This window comes from Monodelphis domestica, chromosome 4 (assembly GCF_027887165.1).
Source record: "Monodelphis domestica isolate mMonDom1 chromosome 4, mMonDom1.pri, whole genome shotgun sequence".
Classification (NCBI taxonomy): Eukaryota; Metazoa; Chordata; class Mammalia; order Didelphimorphia; family Didelphidae; genus Monodelphis; species Monodelphis domestica.
In genome coordinates, this window is record NC_077230.1 from 420,251,585 (window position 1) to 420,273,006 (window position 21,422).

Below are 21,422 nucleotides of genomic sequence, written 5' to 3' on the forward strand. Positions count from 1 at the left end.
TTCTAGAGAGAGAATGGAGGAACAATGGATGCAAACTGAAGTAGACTTTAATTTTTCTTATTTTTTTGTATGTTTTCTTTTGTGACATGGTTAATATGGAATTATGTTTTGCACGGCTTCACATGTATAATGGATAAATTACTTGCCTTCTCAATGGTTGGAAGAGGGAATGGAAGACCTCAGAATTTTTAAAAATAATGTATAATTACTTAAAAATAAATAAAGATGAGGAAACTAAGGTTCCAAGGAGTATGGAACACACACTAGGTCACCCACACTGCATCTACATGGCAGAGCTAGGGTCTGAACCCAGTTTCATTCCCATGATAACACCCAACCTCCCCTCTGATCCACCACTCACACTCACATGCAAACTGGCATCCTGTTCCACCTAACCTATGAAATCTTGGCTGGAGGTTGGGGAGGGTCAGATAAATGGTGAGGAGATTAATAAAAATGGCATTTCACCTGCTGATGATCCATCATAGTCAGTCCTTTCACACCTGCCAAAATGAGATTCTTCGCAACTTCTGCCCCGAGACCTTTCATTCCAACAAGAAGTACCCGGGAGGCCCGCAACCTGTAACAGAGACCCACCCCATCAATTACAGAAGGCTGTTGGGTTTTCAGAAAGGATTCCAGTTAGAACACCCTCTAGGCGCCATTAAGATCCTGGGATTCCACCCTGAAAAGATTTTCCGGAAACCACCTAGAATCTAAATCCCCAATTTTCTAAATGATGGATAGGAGGCTCTACAAGCTGAAGGACTTGTCCAAAGCTTCCTAAGAGGGCTGCTTGGGCCCCAAACCTAGAGTTCTTTCCATTATCCAGCATGGTCTTTCTGGACCAGGGATGGCTTCTAGAGCATTGTGAGCAAATCACACAATCACAGTTTTAAAGTTGAAACCTTTGAAGGACCCCAGAGATCACCTAGACCAATCTCTTCATTTTAACAGTGGAGGAAACAAAGTCCCAAACCATCCTAAAACACAACATGGAATTAAACTAGAAGTTACCCAATGATACATATCTTTTGACATCAGGCACATCCCCTTCAATGAAGTAAAAAACAAAAGGAAAGGTTCTATATTTATAAAAAAGATTTACTGTAATATTTTTTTGTAATAACAAAGATCTGGAAGGAAAATGGGTATCCACCAACCAAGTGATGGCTGAACAAATTATGAGATAAATATAATTATTCAACAAGCAATTAAGTGCCTACAAGGTGCTTGATATTTAAAGACAAAATTAAGAGTTTCTACCTTTAAAGAATTTTAATTCGATGAGAGAAAACAATTTGTACCCATATATAACATAAAATATAGGGACAGGGGACCAGACCTATGTTATCATCAGTAGAGAAAATTCCCTCTATGAATGCTAGCTTCAAGTTTTAGTCTTGGAGAGTGGGCTGAGGCACTGAGATATGGAGGCCAGCTCTCTGCTAGAAACCACAATGAAGTATTTTTCTATCCAGGTGGAGCTAAGAGGGTAATGAAAGAAAGGACAATGCAATACGATCCTCTCCACAAACTCCTTTTAACAGAATTAGGAAATACACTAGGCCAATGACAGAGAATCTTTCAGAGACGGAAGTGCCCAAACTATACCCTCTTGGGAGTGTGATCCACTCCCTCACCCCAGGCAGGGGAGGGAGGAAGCATTCCCATTGGGTTGCTAGGCAGAGGGGCACTCATGGAGAGGGAGAAGACACTTGCCTTAGGTTCACCAACATAGCACTAGACCAAATCCTGAAGGAGAAATCCAGAAAAAGTCACAGTGAGTTCTTTGGCAGACACTGGTGAAAGGGGTCAGACAAGGAGCATACTGTAAGCAGTGCTCCAGTGCCCAAGGAGAGGCCATAAGTCAGGACATAAGAGTAACGTCTTGGACCCACACTGTGGCACCTCTGGACTCACAAATGGCACTGTGACAGGGACAGATGCTAAATGGAAGTTTGCTGCTCACTGTCCAGTCCCAGGCTGCAGTTCCAGAGCAAATGAGACATGCCCAATAGCAGTGGTGTTCCTGGGAAGGGAGGAGGTGTGTGAAGAAAGAAGGAAATTCAAAAAGCCAGCTTTTATAGCACAGTAGTGGTGTAGCTCAAATCTCAGGAGCAGAACAGGATCTCACTTTTAACATCTAGCCTCCAGGGCAGGCATCTCAGGCCAAAAAGGAGCCTATAATTGTGCCACTATGAACCAGCAGAGTCTCTCAGCCAATATATGCAGAGTCCTTCAACAACTACTTAAAAAACAACAACAAAAACAAACAAAACATCTTTACCTTCCACCTTAGAATCAATACTGTGTCAATGTTCCAAGGCAGAAGGGTAGTAAAGGCTAGGCAACTAGGGTTAAATGACTTGTCTAGGAAATGTCTGAGGCTAGATTTAAATCCAGGATATCTTGTCTCTAGGCCTGGATCTCTATCCGCTAAGCCACCTAGCTGCCTCAATGTCTACTTTTGCTCTCAGAACCAAACCCAGGTCAGGAATTTGCAGAGCTCAGACCAGGTGGACAACAATCAGACTTGGCCCCTGGATCAGACCACTTCAGAAGCACTGGAAACCTTCAGGTCCCCAGATCTTGTCCCTAAGATCTTTGAATAATGCAGCATTCAAAAATCCAAGAAAGCAGCAATAGGACCAACCCAGTCCCTTCTTCCACAAGTGTGACAGAGCCCAGTCCTAACATCCCCCCCTTGAAAGAATGGAGAAAAAAAAAAGACCCCCCCCAATGAAATTATTATGGTGTTGGGGCATTGAAGACAAACACAAAAGGGAATGACTCCAAAAAATGCATAAACACTACTTCATAGAAAGTTTGGCCACAAAATCAACTAAAATACCTGGAAGAGATGAGGCAAGAGTTTAAAAGAAGAGTCAAAAAAATTTTTTTTTATCAATGGCATGAAAGTACTTGAGGGAAAAATTAGAAAAGAAATGAGTTATGGGAGAAAGAACTGAGAAGGAAATTAATAGCTTGGCACATGTGGTATATAAAACCTTGTCCAAGCAACAAATTCTCTGATGTCTAATTAGAATGTACCAAACAATAGTCAATGATTCAAAAGGCAATAAAAAATTTTAAAAGAAAATCAAAAGGCTAAAAAAAGAGAGAAATTAGGTATCTCATAGCAAAAACAAGTAAGGAGAAACAATTTAAGAGACCTTGAAGCAGCAAAATCAAAAAAGTCTAGATCTATTTCAAGAAATCTTAAAACAGGGGGCAGCTGGGTAAGCTCAGTGGATTGAGAGCCAGGCCTAGAGACAGGAGGTTCTGGGTTCAAATCTGGCCTCAGACACTTCCCAGCTGGGTGACCCTGGGCAAGTCACTTGACCCCCATTGCCTAGCCCTTACCACTCTTCTGCCTTGGAGCCAATACACAGTATTGACTCCAAGACAGAAGGTAAGGGTTTAAAAAATTTTTTTAAAAAAGAAATAAATCTTAAAACAACACTTACCCTTGGAACCAAAGGGAAAAATGAAAACAGAAAGAATATGCCAGGCCCAGCCTGAAATACAGAATGAGAATCCCTAAGGAACAAACATCAGAACCAAAATCTAGAGTCTCCAAGTTAAAGACAAAATACTGTAAGCAGCCAGAAAGAAAGAAATGAAGCAACAAGGAGCCCCAGTAGGGATCACACACAATTTAGCAGTCAGCACTATAAAGGAGCAGAGAAATTTGAATATGATATGATATCCTGGAAGGCTAAGGATGTGGGCTTACAGCCAAGAATTAACTTACTCAGCAAAACTGAGTATAATGCTATGGGGGAAGAAAATGGGCCTTTAATGAAACAGACGACTTCCAAGAATTCCCAATGAAAAGACCAGAGTTATAAAAAAAACCCTTGAACATAAGAGTGCAGAGAAACATAAATGGTAAACAGGAATGAACAATTATAATGAACTAAATAATAAACTTGCAATGTGAATATAGGAAGGTGATACATGTATCCTCTCTGACTCCTAAAGGAGGGAAAATCCAGGAAGAGTCTGGCATGCATCCTAGAGTTTAGAAAGCAGCTTTCCAGAGTTCAGAGTAGACAGGTAAAATACTGTTTTCACATAAGGGTTGGCTTGGAGAGATGTGTGGCCTTCCAACATGGAGATTGTTGTTTTTGTTGGGGAATAGTGGGAAGTTTGGGTGAAAGCAGATGGCAGAGAACATTAAGTACCTGGCTAAAGGTGTTGGGCTTTGACCTATAGGCTAGAAAATAACTGTTGAAGCCTTTTGGATATTTCAGAGAATGTGGTCCAAGAGGCCTTTTGGGGGAGATGAATGTGGAAGTGGTGAACAGCATGCACTGGATACTGCCTCCTCTTTTGATTGTGCAGACAGAAGCCAGTGATCACTGCCCAGGAACCTGCAGCCTAGTGAAGCCACTTTGGCAAGCTCCTTGGCCTCAAAGTTCTCCTCATTCCCATCCCAGCCACCAGTTCTGGTCAAATAAGAGTTCCTTGTGTGGGGAGAGAATCAGGGTGGCAGAGATCATGAGAGGAAGTAATGTCAAGTCACAAGGCTAGAAAGAGCAGTTTGTATCTGATCCAAGACTCGGGAGCCACAGGAAGGTTCTGAGCAGGGAAATAACATAGATTGTCTGACTAGACAAAAAAAAATGGTCTACCTTTTCAAAGAAGGTTCAATGCAAGCTGGGTCACATTTCCTCATGGAAAACACTCTACTTAATGCAGATTAAAGTGTATTTTTATTCACTTTCTTAGATTTTCTTGCCTTTTTTGTTGCAACATAACCATTATGGAAATATATTTTGCACAGCTTCACATATATAACAAGCTATCATACTGCTTGCTTTCTCAATGGGTAGGGAAGAGAGGGAGAAAATTTGGAACTCAAAATGTTTAAAACTAATGCTAAGATTAAATGAAAATCTCCACAACCACAATCTACTCACAAATGATGATCTTTAATCTCCCAAGCCAGCCAAGTCCTAAGCCACAAGTATCTCCAAAGCATAAAGATCCTATTTAATTTGTCCTGGACTATCACTTTGTCTTTACTCTTAACATCCATACTGCAATTTCAATTTGGGCCATCCTAAATTGTTCCTTCAACTCTCATACCCTAGGAGTTGGAGATGCTTTCCTGAATAGGCAGGCAGGAATGCAGGAGCAAGAGGAATCACCAGTAACTTACTTTTCTTTATAGTCATATCTATAGAAAACAAGGTACTTCTCCACCACAATCCCTAGCAGTGTAGAAATAGAAAACAAAAGGCAGCTAGCAAATCACAGCTCTCTATAAAGCTCCTCCCTCTCCTAGTCCTCATGGGGAGTATTTTTAAGATTTGCAAAATGCTTTATATAAGTGAATATGAATCATCCTTACAGCCACCCTGAGAGGTAGATGCTATTATTGTTATCCTCATTTTACAGTATTTAAGTGACTTGCACAAGCTCACACTGCCAGTGAGTGAGTGAGGCTAAATTGGAACCCAGGTCTTCCTTACTCCAAAACTAATGAGAATTAATTTTTTTTTACTCAATCTTTTTTGTTAGAATCTTTTTGTTTTTACAACACATTTGCATCTGAAAGCATCCCTCTCCCCTTCTCCCTTAGAACAAAGATTTTTTTAAAAGAGACAAAAGCTAATTTATCAAAAGCAAGAAACAGATATAATCTAATAGCATATGCACTATTCTACCCCCATAGTCCCTCACTTCTGCAAAGATGATAGGGAGTACATTTTCTCAGCCCTTTCCAGAAGCCAGACTTGGTACTTATAATTACCAGGACAGTCAAGTATATGCACACTGATTAAGGAATGACTAGATAAATTGTGGTGAATGCACGTAATGGAATATTATTATACTATAGTAAACAATGAATATGAAGAATTCCAGGAAATATGGAAGACTTCTATTAACTGATTAAACAGAAATAGAAAACAACAGACATCATCACGACAATGTAAACAGAAAACAAAATTAAAAAAAACAAGCGAAATGCTATGTAATAATATGCAAGAAAGATGAAAAAATATACTTCTATCCCAAACCTGGGAGAGAAGCCAAGATGGCAAAGTAAAGGCAAACTCACTTGAGCTCTCCCAAATTCCCCTCCAAATACTTTTAAAATAAAGCCTCAAAAGGAACCAACAAATGGACAGGGTGAATCAATTTTCCTGCCATAGACAACTTAGGAGATCTGCAGGAAAAGATCAGTCTCACTGGAATAAGGAGAGCTCTTTCCAGAGCAAGCCTCACTCCAGCTAAACAACAGCAGTCTTGAATTACCATACATTAATGCTCATTTTCAAGGAATGTGGAAGAGTAATCTGGGGGCCTGGTTTCTAATCTTCCCTTTGCCATGGAGTAATCTGCTTCATGAATTTGGGCAAATCTGAGCCTCCAGCTTCCCATTGAATAATGAGAATGATAATAAAATGCTATCTATTTCATACCTTATACCAATAAAATCACAAGTCCAGCAAAAACAAAATTAAGACCCTTCTCTTCTCCCACTTAAAAACACACACACACACACACACACACACACACACACACACACACACACACACACACACACACACACACACACACACACACACCACAAAACCTTCCAGATCAGTAGATCCAGATCAACCAATGGGGTTCATTCTCCTCTTCAGGAGGAGCTCAAATGTCTCTTTTAGGCTCCTTTATTCTAACCCTTCATTCACAGTAGGCTGGCCTCACCCTGGATATGCCCACCACTAGAAATTTCATCCATATGTAGACTGACTCAGTTTTGGATACTCAACTCTTTCACATCTCCCTAAATTGCCTTTCCTCCTCATTGATTGGAGGTCTGCATGCTGCATGGAGCACTGAATGCCACGGAAGACCTTGTTTTTAAAAGGACTGGGACCTGCATTTACTTTTTTGTTTTTCTTAAAAAACAAAAACAAACAAACAAAACCAACCCTTTTACCTTTCATCTTAGAATCAATACTAAGTATTGGTTCCAAGACAGAAAATCAGTAAGAATTAGGCAAAGCGGATTAAGTGACTTGTTCAGGGTCCCACAGCTGGTAAATTGTCTGAAGTCAAATTTAAACCTAGAGCCTCCTGTCCTTAGACCTGGCTCTCAATCCATTGAGACACCTAGCTGCCCCCTTCCTCCCTCCCCCCCCCCCCCCCCCCCCGGGACCTGGACAGTCTGGGCAACTCCATTTTATGGAGGCAGCTTTACTTGGTTTGACTCCAGAGATCACTACCTTCCCTTCCTCAGCTTCCTTTTGTGTGTGGTCGCCCCCTAGAGAGCCAAAGTATTATCTTTCTCTTATTTGTATCTCTAATGCTTAGGACAGCACCTCTGATTTTGCTGCTCCCTCTTTTGTTTTTCCTCCCCAATTTTTAGTGTCTCTTCATGACCCCATTTGGGGTTTTCTTGGCATAAACACTGTACTGACCATTTCCTTCTCCGGTCCTTTTGAAGGATGGGGAAACCGAGGCAGAGAGGGCAAAGCGATTGGTCCAGGGTCACCAAGCTAGGAAGTGTCTAAGGTCAGATTTTGTAACCCCCGTTGGGGGTTTCTTGGCAAAGATACTGCAGCAATTTGACATTTCCCTCTCTAGCTTGTTTTACAGATGGGGAAACTGAAGCCGACAGGGTGAAGTGTCTGACCCAGAATCACTCGGGTCAGTAATGATGGACCCCAGGGGATCCCAGGCTTGGTGGCCAGGCCCTAGTCACGAATATTCTCCGCCCCTTCCCCACCACACTGGCGTTTCCGCTAGGGGGAATCCTTTCCCTCGCAAGCTTCCATCCCTCCAGCAACAAGCAGAGAAGCAGTACCCGCTCTCAAGGAGCCTGCAGGCTGGAGAAGGGGAAGTCACGTGCTCCTATCCCTCTGGAGAAAGGGAACCAAGACGCGCAGACGCGGCCCCGGCGCCGCTCTCCGCCCCGCCCCCCCGCAGGCCCCGCCCCTTCCGTCTCCCCCTTCCCCCGCTCCTCACCGTTTTTGCGCCTCCAGCCCCCATAGGCGAATCTGCCGGTCGTACTGAGCCGCCTCCTCCTCGCTGATGGTGCCCACCTCCTCCTTCTCCACCATAGCGACGCTGGACTTTGCTCCGCTCCCCACGCTGCCTCCCTCCTCCTTCAACACCTCCTCAGTCCGTCTGCCGGACCGCTCCTGCCTCCCCCGCACGCCGGCTCGCGACCTACCCGCCAACCGCCAACCTCTCCGGACCCCTCCCCCAGCCGCGAGCCCCGGCGACGTGTGCGCAAGCGCCGCCCGCCACGCCTGCGCAGTACCGTGCCCCTTCCCCCACCCCGCGCCGGCAAGCACGTGCGTGCCGGAACCCTTGGGGGTCCGGACCACGTGAGCGGGACCCGGCCCTCCCACCGCTTCTCCCGTTTTCTATTACCGTTTCTAGTCACCCTACAGCTCTAGGCCCCTCGCCACCTTTCCCCTCTTCCCACTAGGGTCTTGCCGGCCCCACTTGCTGTGGGACTACCAGCCCTTTGCACTGACTGGAATCCTCATGCCTGGAATGCCCTCTCTGGTCACTTGGGAAGCCCACTTTCATTCCTGAGGCAGACCTGGAAGGGCTGCACCCACGGAGGCACAGAGGGCCCCGACCAGCGGCACCCAGCTAATATGGGAGACAAGATTGGAGTCTCCAAGATCAGGGCTCTGGAAAGGACACCCCCTTGGCTCATGTTCCACACTTTGGCCCAGCTATCCCCCCTCCCCCCACCAAGAACATCCCTCAGAGGGATCCAGCCCAGCCAGCATGTAGTAAGAGCTTACCCACTGCACGAAGGTCCCCCATTCAGAGGCGAAGGTCTGCCCCAGCCCCTGCCGACTACTGCCGGGGGAAGCCAGCACAGGCTACAGACAGACCAACTGTGGTGGGTTCAGAATCGCCAGGTGATGGATAGACCCCCCAGTGGCGTTTCACAATTCTACATAGATTTTCTTGTGAGCTACTAAAGCCAGAGAATAAATGCCAACTAAAATCCAAGTTTTTCCCAACCCCTCTGAATTCTATCGTCTTCCCTACCTCCCTTAGTTATTTCCTATTTTTCCTGCATGCATTCTTGTATGGACAGTGCTTGTTTATTTGTCCTTCCCTCCATTAAATTGTGAGGTTATGGAGGGCAGACTTTCTATGTTGGCCTATTAGGGAGTTCAGAAACGGAGCTGACCACACTATGAAGACAAAAAAAACTCTTGATCATAGACTTAGAGATGGAAGGAACTTTTAAGGTCCTGGCGTTCAAACCCCTCACTTTACAAATGAAGAAACTAAGGCACAGAAAAGTTAAGGGATTTGTCCAAACCATGTGGCAGAACTGGGTTTTGAAACCCATTTTCAATAAACAGTATTTAATTTATTTTATTATCTCTGTATTCATGCCTGTAAATGAACAATCCCACAAAACCAAAATCCCAAATCATATACTCAAATAAACAAGTGATAAATCCTATGTTTTCATCTATATTTCTACTCCAACAGTTCTTTCTGTGGAGGTGGATAGCATTCTTTTTCATAAATCCTCAGAATTGTCCTGGATATTGCTGTTGCTAGCAAAGTCTATCACATTTCATGGTTCCACAATATTGCAGTTACTATGTATAATGTTCTGGTTCTGCATATTTCACTCTGCATCAGTTGATGGAGGTCAGTGTTGGTGAAGGTTTTCGAGCTCTTGTGCCCAGAGAGCAATTTCAAGCTGTCTGTGAGCCCTCCCCAACCCATCCCCCACCAATTACTGGAAGGAAAGAGACCAGGGAGGAAGCACTTCCTTTGGGTGTCTGGACTGAGGGTTGGAGCATGCAAAAAATGAGCTCTGAGAGGGCGGCTGGGTAGCTCAGTGGATTGAGAGCCAGACCTAGAGACAGGAGGTCCTGGGTTCAAATCTGACCTCAGATACTTCCCAGCTGTGTGACCCTGGGCAAGTCACTTGACCCCTTTACCATTCTTCTGCCTTGGAGCCAATACACAGTATTGACTCCAAGATGGAAGGTGAGCGTTTAAAAAAAAATGACCTCTGGAAGAGGGGAAATGGGAGCAGCTCCCCAGTGTCAAGATTTCCCCAATGTCTTTCTAGCTTTCTGAAATAATCCTGTTCATCATTCCTCTAAGTACAATAGTATTCCATCACCATCATAGACCACAATTTGTTCAGCCATTCCCCAACTGATAGATATCCCCTCAATTTCCAATTCTTTTGCTGCCATGAAAAGAGCAGCTATAAATATTTTTGTGCAAACATGTCCTTTCTCGTTTGTTTAACTCTTTGGGATACAGACCTATTAGTGGTATTAGTGGATCAAATCAATAAACAATATATTAAGTGTGTTCTAAGCACTAGGATTCAATCCAAATTTTTGTCCCCAGGGAGCTTCCATTCTACTTAGAAGATTTAAGTATATGTAAAAGGAAGAAAGGAAGCTAAATGATTAATTAGACCAAATCATACCCCACCCCACCCTTTATAATAAAAGTGATCAAATATCCTTTAAAATCAATCCATCTTGGGGACAGCCAGGTGACTCAGTGGATTGAGAGCCAGGCCCAGAGATGGGAGGTCCTGGGTTCAAATTTGACCTCATACACTTCCCAGCTGTGTGACCCTGGGCAAGTCACTTGACCCCCATTGCCTAGCCCTTACCACTCTTCTGCCTTAGAACCAATACACAGTATTGATTCCAAGATGGAAGGTCAGTGTTTTAAAAAACAAAACTCAATCCATCTTTTCAAAGGTTTTAGTTTCAGTCCATCAATCAGTCAATCATAAGTTTTAGATTTAAGTAGGGGAAAAAAACCTCAGAATTAGAGTAATGAAGGTGATGTTGCACTAGAATCATGTGCAGAAAGGTAGAGGATGTTTGATCTCCTGAGGGGGAACTGTTTGGGAGAGGGGTGGGTGGAGGGAGAAGAGGCTGAGGTCATCTCTTTCCCCCCCTCACCCCTTCATCCTGACTGGAGGCCTAGAAGAGGACCTCATGAGCTTCAAAGTGGCTGGAGAATGTAGGCCTTCCTATCTTTCAAGCAATGTTCTAGGGGAATCCTCGAATCATTTGATAGCAGTGGCTGTACTAGGACCCATAGGCAGGATTCATAGTTCCACAAGGCACCCAATAAAGAAACTGCCCTGTGCCCATGAGAAATTGCTTGAAAAAGGACTTCCGGCAACCAAAAGCTGGGAGTTCCGCTTTTGCCACATGTGCCTCCTGAGCTTGCGCCCACTTTCCCTAGGGCTCTGTATTTCCTGTAGGTGACTGTTTCTCAGACTTCTGAGAGGATGGTCCATACCAACTCTTCTTCCCAGTAAATACTCCTTTCTAAGAATTTTGGAAATGCAGCTAACTTAATTGGTTCTCAGCTTATGATCCTGTCAGGTCTGGGAGGGAGATGGATCAATTAGCATTTATTAGGGTCTACTCTGTGCCTGATACTGTACTAGTGCTGGAGATGCACAAAAAGACAAAAAACAGTCTGCCCTAAAGGAGCTCACAATCTAATCCACCTCAGTGGGAGACTCCTAGGCCATAGCATTAGAAGAGATACCACCCAGTGTCTCAGAGGTATCCTAGAGCCCTGAAGGGATGCGCTGACCATGCCCACCAAATGTTTCCATCTTCAATGAAATCCCTCGGTCGGTTCCTGGTCAGGAGATGGGTGGCATAGTTCCTGTTCCTAAAGTGCCGATGGGACTATATCATTCCCTTATTCAGTAAACTCCAGTGATTCTCTCACCTTCAGGATCAAATATAATATCCTCTGGGTTTTGGTTCAGCTGCTTCTAAAGGAAGGAGAGAGGGCACTGAGGGAGGCTGCTGGGACCATTCTAGAGTTTCTTCTGTCTTTGTCTCAAGAACCTATTCTAGTGATTAAAGAGCCATCAAAGATTTGACCTTTGCCAAGTACATTCTAGAACACTTGCTGAGAACAAAAACAAAATTAAACTTGGGAAGGAGGTGGATCAGAGAAGAAACATGATATCAAAAGTACCCCACCCCATTTTAGCTTCAATACCACAAGCAGATTTGGCTACATTCTCCTTTCTTCCCTATCTTTTTTTTTTTTAAACCCTTACCTTCTGTCTTATAATTAATACTGGGTATTGGTTCTAAGGTAGAAGAATGGTAAGGGCTAGGCAATGGGGGTTAAGGGACTTGTCTAGGGTCACACAGCTAGATAGTGCCTGAGGCCACATTTGAACCCAGGACTGGGTCTGGCTCTCAATCCACTGAGCCACCCAAGCTGCCTGCTTTTCTTCCTATTTTTACCTGTTAGTAAATCAGTTTGACTCTTCCCTCTAATCTCTATCCTCTCTATTTCACTAAAGATCTTACCCTGCCAAAAAATGTTGATTGACCTGCCTCCCTCTTATGCATACACAATAGGACCACATTTCCTCAGCTATCTGATGCTTTCACTCCTACTCACATGCTGCTGAAAGAAGCTGGAAAAAGATCATGAAACTGTTAACTGGGTCCACTACAAATTTGTTTCATACTTTCAAGTGGGCACTCACTGCTGCAAAGCAATCCTTTTACAAATCCCTAGTCAAATTATTGTACTCTCTAGCTCACCACAGCAACTTTTCTAAACTTTTTCATTTCTCCTCAAGCCTACCATGATAGACTTGTCCCCTATTTTTCTGGGGGGAAAAATCAAAGCCAATCACTAAGAGCTCCCTTTTCTCCCTCTTCTTCATCTCAAATCACTTAGATGCCTTCTGCTACTATCTCATATGAAGAGGTAGTCCTTCTACTTACCTAGGCTAACTCTTCTACATTTACCAGTGATCATGCCATCTTCTCCAGCAGATTGCCTCCTCTACCATCTACTGCATAATTTCCTGTCTGCTTGTTGTTTCCAGTCTACAAACATCCAATACAGACACTACTATCAGATAATTTGAGTATTCCATTAGAACATTGCTTGGAAAATGGAAATTCCACTCCTTATTCAAAATAATCTGTTGATCCATTCATTCCCCATACCTCTCATTTCATCTTTTTTCCCTTTTGAAACTAAACTCCTTAAGAAGAGATCCTATAATTGATGTTTCTACTTTCTTTCCTCTCACCCTCCCTTGACATTTTCCACTCTGGTTTTATCCATTCAATGGAAATTGATTTCTTCAAAGTTACCAATTAAATCTTATTGTCAAAACTAAGGCTCATTTTCAGTCCTCATCCTTTTTAACCTCTCTGCAACCTTCAACTTTCTTATTGCTTTCTTTTCCTTGATTTCCTTTCTCTTCTCTCTAGGTTTCAATGACACTATATCCTTTAGATTCTTCTACCTGTTGGATTCTTCTCTAACATTGGTAGTCAACCAAAGCCTTTTTATTTTCTCCTTCTATTCTGTTTCAGCTTGGAGGTCTCTTCAGCTCCCATGGATTCAATGATCATCTCCATGCTGATGATTCTCAGATCTATTTATAATGCCTTAAGCTTTCTCCTGGCTTTTAGGCTAATGTCTCCAGCTGCCTAGTGGACAACTCAAATTGGATGTCCTACAGACTTTTCAAACTCAATATATTTACAACTGAACTCATGATCTCCCCAGGCTCCCACCTACTCCCAAAGCTTCCTTTCTTCTTAAAATCAAGGAAATCACCATTCTCCCAGTCTTAGTTTAGTCATTTTCAATCATATCTGATTTTTCATGACCCCTTTTGGGATTTTCTTGGCAAAGATATTAGCATGGTATGCCAGTTTCTTCTCTCACTCGTTTGACAGATGAGGAAACTAAGGCAAATAGGATTAAATCATTTGCTTAGGGTCACACATCTAGTTAAGTACCTGAGGCTGGATTTGAACTCAGATCTTCCTTACTTCCAGGCTCTCCATTCCTCTGTGCCACCTAGCTGCTGTCCTCCCAGTCACCAGACTTGAAACATAGGTATCATCTTTAACTTTACACTGGGTGTCCCCACCCTTTCCTACCCTGCATAGACAATCAGTTGCCAAGTTCTGGTGATTCTGCCTTCACAATATCTTTCATATAGGCCCCCATCTCTCCTCTGACACTGTCACTACCTTGCTTGGTCTGCTGCCATAGTCTGTTGGTTGGTCTCTCCCTACTGTATTCCAATCTTGATTTAGCTCCTCAAATGATCTTCTTAAAGCTTAGGTCTAACCTTATCTTTCCCCCACTCAATATACTTTTCTGGCTGTCTGTTACCTTTAGGATTAAATATAAATCCTTGGGGAGGCTCAGTGGATAGAGCCAGGTGTTGTTCCTTGAGCTAGGAACTCCATGGGGGATTGAGGAGTAAGAATGGAGTACCTGGGTGTGGACCAGTCTTCTACCCACAGTTCCTGCTGCAGTAGAAGATATATATGAATGAGGCATTTGATCTTGAAAAAGGACCTCAAGTTTGCTGGTTGTAATGGGTGTTGTTAGGATTGCAGCTTGTAAATTATCGTGAAATGGCCCAATTTCTTACTTATGAAAATCAGAAGATTGGGTTTAGGTAAACCCCAAACTCACATGATACTTAAGTTGTTACTTAGTATATCAACCTTGTGTTTTCAAAACTAGTTTATACAGAAGTATAAGTAATTACACTTCAAAAAATGCTTGTTGACCCACTGACCTCAGCTTCCAAGATGTTCTAATAAATCAGCAATGGACTTTAGGCTAAGTGTGAAAAGTCCTTCAAATGAGTGGCATTGCATTTGGCTGTCTCAGGGCCTTTTTACAAATAATCAAGCTAGTTAGAATTGCAGTAAGTCTAGAATTCCAGGAACAAGCATGGAATTCCAGTAAGATTCCCTGAAAAAGAACTTTCCACGTAGTGGCAAGGGGAAGGAAAGGGCTTGAAATTAGCTTTGATTTGATTTGGTTCAGGTCAGAGGAGGACTCTGTGACCTTTGAAGGGTCCACATGATGTTGGACTTGAAATCTGAAGTCCTAGAGAATCAGTGGCATCCTCCAGATTAGGTGACAGCAATATGGAGATTGGGAGCCAGGGTTCAATTGGACATGGTTTCATAGTTCCATAAGGAGCCTAGCAGAAAAACTACCCCATAACCCTGGGGAACTGTTGAAGAACTTACAGATGTGTAAAGGACTTTCAGTGATCAGTAGTTGTCAGTTACTCTTTTGTCACATGTTCCTAATCTCTTCTTAAAGTTCTATATGGACTTATGAGGGTATCCCAGATTTTTGTGAGGAAGTTCCGTGCCAATTGTTCTTACTGTACCATCTTAGTAAACACCCTTTTTAAGAACTGCTGAAGTTTGCCTGACAATCTTGTAGGAGGCACACAGATGGGGGCTCAAGCTGATGGTATTTAGAGAATCAATCCTGACTCAAGGATATATCAAGAATCCTGATGGGGAGATCTGATTTGCCCTGAGATTAGGAACTCATCTGTGAGAAGAGATTTGGATAAAGATCTTCAAAGCTGATGTATGCCAGCCAGGCCCTAGGACTACAATGATCTCATTCTGTCTTGGTTGTCAGGCAAGATCAGGGATTTCTCAACCTCACATACTATTTAGGGATTGGAAGTCAAATTATTATTGCTGGAGTTACTTGTGAAAGGTATGACAAAATAGTGTTTGGCTTAGAATCACAGGACATGGAGGCTGGGGCTTCTTAGGCACCAGTACCTCTTTTCTCATACCATTTGATTCAATTCTGATGAGAGGAGGACCCTGTGAGCTTTGAAGGGGCCACACAATATTGGACATGAAATCTGAAGTCCTACAGAATCAGTGACCCCATTTCTCCTGGATCCTTCTCCCAGTCTACCTTACCCTTTTATTCTCTGGACTCCCTAGTCTATTGGCAACAAATTGCCCTTTAAAATAAAGGTAGATCTGCTTCCCTCTCCCATTATTTTGAATATATATTATATTCACTTTTCTATGTACATGCCCCAGAAGCCCCTAAAAAAGATTATAAACTCTTTAGGGACAGAAGCTTTTTCATTTCTGTGTCTGACTCTCCAAACTTAACACAGTTCCTAGAATGTAACAGACAATAAGTGCTTGTTAAATTGATTATATACAAAGTAATACAAGATAAACTGTTCCTAATAGAGGAAATTAGAAAAAGCCTAATTTAGAAAGTTGTCTTGTGCTATGAAGAACCTTAGAGATTCACCAGCTAGGTGGCAAAGTTGGTAGAGCACTAGGCCTGGACTACTCACCTTTCTGAATTCAAATACTGTCTCAGACACTTTTTTTTTTTTTAGAATTGAAAATTTTTATTTAATTAGTTGACTTAGAATATTTGTCTGTTTCATGTTCTTTTCAATTTCCCCATTTCTTCCCATGTTGAAATGACTTGGTATTTAGCGATATATGAATGGGGAGAATGGCCAGTGGGAATTCCGCCAGCCTTTGAGCATGTCTTCCATTTTGATTACCACATTCTAGGCTGGATAAGCCTGCTTCCAGGCCCAAGTGTGGTAATTAAAGGCTTTTCAATTGGGGAGCTGCTAAACAGGAAAGGTGTGTATAAGTCAATAAGCATGAGTGTGTGTATGTACAAAAGATTGAGGGAGGGTGTGTTTGTACAACTTGACCTGTTTCCTGGGTGTGTTAGAGTGAGGAAGAAGTATGTTCTAACCTTCTGGGAGATGGTCCTCTTCCCCAACCTGGACAAAACATGGTTTCAAGATCACATGGATCACATGATGACTATATTGATCTGATCCTTATTCCTGTATTGGAAGAGACCTCTTCCTCTTAGATGAAGATGGAAGATGGAGGCTGGGGTGCCAGACGGCCCGGGGTGAGAGGCCATGCCACAGTATGCTGGCAGTCCCATCCAGTGACCAGTGTAGTCCCAAAGAATAGTCTTTGGTATCTAGGCCAACAGTAGATGAGGATACCAAATGCTTTTTTTTTTTTAACCCTTACCTTCTTCCTTAGAATCAATGCTATGTATTGATTCCAAGGCAGAAGAGTGGTAAGGCCTAGGCAATGGAGTTTAAGCCCAGGGTCACACATCTAGGAAAGGTCTGAGGCTAGATTTGAACTTAGTACTTCCTGTGTCTAGCCTGGCTCTACTCACTGACCATCTAGCTCCAATCAGTTGCAAGAGAATGGCCCATCCACTGGCTAAGATGATTTGGAAGTGAACTTCATTGGGGATGAATGCTTTTGGTGGTAAGGACCTTAAAGTTGAGGTTGCTCTCTGCAGAGACAGAGGTGATATCAGGAGAATGTGACTCCCATTAGGGAAGGAAATGTTTACTTTCTATTTTTGCTATATCTTCTCATAAATATCCCTTTGTAAAAGCTAATCAGTGTTAATTGGTTAGATAGTATTGATGCACAAATCACTGGATCAATGATATGAAAGAGATGACTATAATTGGCAATTGATATATTGGGAAGAGAACCATTTAGTACAATGGATAAAGTGCTGAATCTGGACCCAAAAATCAGACTCAGACGTTTATTAGCTGTGTGACCTTAGGCAAGTAACTTCACCCTGTCTAATGAGCTGGCCAATCACCACAGCATCTTTGCCAAGAAAAGCTCAAATAGGATCCCCAGATGTGATTAAAAAAATGACTAGTACAACAACATATTGTGGAGAACACGCCAAAATGTGGGGGCTCTAGCAGATAGAGAACATTAGAGAAAGCACACCAACCCTTGGAGCTGGATTCTATCCCTAAAACCCTGAGGAGGTAGGAAAGTGGCCAGTCTTATCTGGGAGACCCAAGCTGCCAGTGAGGATGGAAGTTGGGATAGGTAACTCCAGAACTTTAGTTACAGCTAGGGCAAAGGTCTTTTGGGGTACCCATCCACCTTCCTTTTATCTCTGTATCTCTGAGCCCTGGTAGAGCAGATGCCTAACCCTGGAACAGAGTCGACACTTTACAAAGGATGAAGTGAATCTAAAAATTCTGACACAGAGTTGTGAAGTGTGAGGTGTTGAAGCATGATGTGAATTGTGGCCTTTCTATTATTAAGAGTAAGAACAGCTAGCATTTATGGGATGTGTGGTACACATAACTGATTTGAGCCTCTTAATCTCTTGGAGGTGGGCGCTATATTATCTCTCCTTTACATATGAGGAAACTGAGGCTGAGAGCAGTTAAGTGACTTGCCCAGGTTACACAGTTGGGATAACTAGAATTCTGATCTTCCACACTCCAGGCCCGGTCTCGTTACTCGTTTCCAAGGTCTAAAAGCAGCAGCTTCCAAGTGGGCTTGGCTTTATCAGTATGGTCTCTAGATCCATACACGACCTCACCGAACTCCTCCGCCTGAGCAGGGGCTGATGATCACTATTGCCGGAGGTAGTTTCCTCAAGGGGAATTTCCCAATTCAGCCCGAGACCAAGAGCAGAGGGAATACGGCGGGGGAGGGGGACGACATTGACAGAATGTTTTAATTGGTCCCTGTCGGAGGAAACTGAAAAAGAGCGGGGCCCCAGAAGCTACACTGGGCAGGGAGTTCTCTCGTCTTCGGGCGCTCTGGGGCGCGCGCAAACCCGGCCAGGGGAGCCTGTCCCGGGCGGTTCCGTCCCGCACCCTCCCGCTCCACGTGGTCTTCTTTTGGAACTCTCTCTCGGCCCGGACGGAGGCTTCCCGCCGTCTGCTCGGGCACTGGAGGTTCTCGGTGCCCCGCTTCCTTCCCTGACAGTCTCCACCTCCCCAGGGTCCGCTCTCTCAGTAACTTTTGACTTTCACTCGGCTCACGCCCCGCCCCCTCAACCTCCGGCCTCTCTGCGCCAGCCCTGCTCCAGGCTCCGCCCCTCTAGTGACTTTCGGTCTTCCCGCTCCTCTTCGCCTCCTCCCCCTTCCTCCCTTTTCTCCGCCGAAGGCCCCGCCCCCATATCTTCGGGCTCTTTCTACTGTCTCTGGACCCTCGTCCCCGCCCCCGCGGTGACTTTCGGCTTTTTCCGTCCCGTTGCCCCTGGCCCCGCCCTCTCCGCAACTTTTGGCTTTTCCCCGCCTCTAGGCCTGGTCCCCGCCCCCACGGTGACGGTCGGCTCTTTCCACCGCCCTTGGCCCACCCTCGGCCCCGCCTCTCAGGTCCTCGGTCCTCTCCGCCGCCGCCCGGGACGTGACGCGCCGCGCCGCCCCGCCCCTCCCTCTCGGAGGCTTGGGCCGCCGCGCCGCCCGGCCCGGCCCGCCGCTCCTCCTCCTCCTCCTCCCCCCGCCTCAGCGTCCGCTCTCAGCCGCCATTTTGTGTGCAGTCCCGAGCGCGGCGGGCGCGGGCAGCCGGCGCTGAGGGAGGGCAGGAGGGCGGGAGGGCGTCCCGCAGGGAGTCCCGGAGGGGCCGAGCGCCTCCCGCCGCCGCCGCCGCCTCCTTCTCGTCCTCGGCCTGGTCCCGGGCCCGCGCCCGTTCGGCGCTCCCGCCGCCCCCCGCCCCGTCCCCGCCCGGCCCCAGCCCCCGCCCGGCCCCGGCCCCAGCCCCCGCCGCCGCTCCCCGCCCGCCGCCGCCGCTGCCCGTCCGCCCCGATGAGGGCCCGGGCTCCGGGGCCGGGCGGCCTGTGAGGGGGCGCTTGCCTCCGCGGCCCGGCGGCCCGGGGCGGGGCGGGGGCACGGGCCGCGCCGCGCCGCCATGGAGGGTGGCTCGCCAGGCTCGCCCCCTGTTGCCGCCGCCGCCGCCTCGGACCCGCCACCGCCGCCGCCCTCGTCCTCGCCGCCGCCGTCCCCCACCGCCCAGCGTGAGCTCCAGCGCCCCGGCCTCAGCCTGCTCCCTGACGACAGGTCGGGTAACCCGGCAGCGGCGGCGGCGGCGGCGGGGGGAGGGGGAGGGGGCGGCCATGATGGGGGGAGGGGAGCGCGGGGGGGAGGGGAGGAAGGAAGGAAGGGCGGGGCCGGGCTCCCGCCAGCCCGCCTCCCCCACCCACCCCCGCCCGCTGCCGGTCCCTTCCCCTCCCCCTCCTGCCTTAAGCTCGCTGCGGGCGCCATGCTGCAGGCCAGGTGAGGAGGCGCCCCCCGCCCCCGCGCCCCGGCCCTGTCCCCCCGCGGGGGAGAGGGGCGCTGGGGCTCCGGGGTGGGTGGGTGGGTGGGCGCGGGTGGGGGAGGGGCGGGGGGCCGCGGCCCGGGCGGCCCCCGGACCACGTGGGCCTCGTGCCTGACCACGCTCCCGCCCTCGTGCTTCCTCTGCTTCTGATCCCTTCTGGTGCTCGCCTCTCCCCTTTCCCTACTCTCCTTTCCTTTCCCCTTTTCTTGTCCTTCTCCCTCTTCCTTTCGCTCTCCTCACCCCCATGTCTGAGCTGATTTAAGTCAGGGACCCCCTCCCCGCTTCTTAAAGGGCCTGAGGTCGAATCGCTCCCCACACTTTCTTGGGGAATTAAGTGGGGAGCTCATTTCAGAGGAGGCTCCTTCCCCCTTAGGAGACTTTTCCCTTTAAAAACTCATTTATTTATTTTTTAGGGAGTGGCTTGAGGAACCCTGCTTCCGAGAGAAGGCAGGTGCCCTGGGGGTGGGGGGTGGGGTGGGCGGTTTGCTGGGTTGGGTGAGGCCAGAAACAGGAAATGTGTCACCATGTCTTGTGCTCCTCCAACCCCACCCGCCTCCCTTCCCTCTCCGCATCAGGGGCTCCCCGGGAAGCTGCTGGGCTCCAGGTATCCCCCATCCCAAGGGCCCCATCTCCCCAGGACCCTGATTTGCCTCTCCTTGGAGAGCATAACTTGTCCTTGCAAAGGGAAAAACCACCCTGTTTCAAAGCCACAAGCACAACTGTTGGGTGAGCATTTTGTTTTGAACCCTCTACTTCCCTCCTGCTGCCAGCCTCCAGTTGGAGCAAATAAACAGATAGCACAAGACTGTTTGCTAAGCCCAGGTTTTTCTTCAGGCTGCCCCCTCCCCTCCTGGGGATAGGTGCTTTACCACAAGCTGCTTACACTCATTAGCAGGCCTCTAAGGAATTCTCTTATGTCAGAAGTGTATGTCATGCAAGGGGTTGGGATGGTAAGTAGTCTCTTTTATTCAGTAATTAAATTAGATCTCTCTCTCCTTCCTTCCTTAGCTCAAGGCCAAAGTGATGCTTTTAAGAGAGTTAGTTTGTTGAAACCAGAACCTCTAAGCCTGTTGACTGAGTTAGAGTTGCACATCCTTGCAAGCTAATCATTTTAGTTGGCATTTATCTCCCTGAAAGTGCACAGTTTTCTTTTTTTAAAAAGTCTACTGTATCCTTCTCAAGTAGTAACTGACAAAAAACCTACACCGTGGTCTCGATTTGACCTTTTTGCCCCCCAGAGCCATTGCTTGGTCTCCAGCCTTCATCCCTTAATGAAGAAAGTGGATACTGTGTCCATGTGCCAGTCCATTCCTATATACATAGGACAGAAAAGTGGGATCTGCCCTTGTTTATTGATGCCGCCCTGCTGCTCCCCCTCCCCTTTGCTGTGGGTGAAGCAGTACACTGGTTTTCTCTCACGTCTTCTCCTGTGTCTTACAGTGTTTCAGTCGCTACTTGACGGAAGGTTAAACTGACCAAGTCATTTGT

At 46.2% G+C, this 21,422-nt stretch overlaps 2 protein-coding genes across 15 annotated transcripts in view; one reads left to right on the forward strand and one right to left on the reverse strand.

Annotated features, from left to right (window-relative positions):
• Positions 1 to 8,260, reverse strand: part of SAE1 (SUMO1 activating enzyme subunit 1) — a 51,318-nt gene extending 43,058 nt beyond the window's left edge. The window contains exons 1-2 of one of the 2 annotated variants that reach the window (XR_008911619.1): positions 7,975 to 8,234; positions 469 to 580 (exon numbers count right to left, since the gene is read on the reverse strand). Coding sequence is in view for 1 of the 2 variants with exons in the window: in XM_001364815.4 (XP_001364852.1) it covers positions 469 to 580; positions 7,975 to 8,069 (207 nt within the window). In the remaining variant the exon portion in view is untranslated. Of the gene's footprint in view, positions 1 to 468; positions 581 to 7,974 lie in introns of both variants that reach the window. The other variant, XM_001364815.4, reaches the window with a different exon arrangement.
• Positions 8,261 to 19,143: 10,883 nt separating this feature from the next.
• The window catches only part of ZC3H4 (zinc finger CCCH-type containing 4), a 51,040-nt gene continuing 48,761 nt past the window's right edge, over positions 19,144 to 21,422 (forward strand). For 6 of the 13 annotated variants that reach the window (XM_056796258.1, XM_056796259.1, XM_056796256.1 and 3 more), the window contains exon 1: positions 19,145 to 19,675. In XM_056796258.1, coding sequence (XP_056652236.1) covers positions 19,527 to 19,675 — 149 coding nt within the window. In that variant the 5' untranslated portion in view covers positions 19,145 to 19,526. Of the gene's footprint in view, positions 19,676 to 19,817; positions 19,892 to 21,422 lie in introns of those variants that run through there. The other 7 variants (XR_008911618.1, XM_056796255.1, XM_056796250.1 and 4 more) reach the window with 4 other exon arrangements.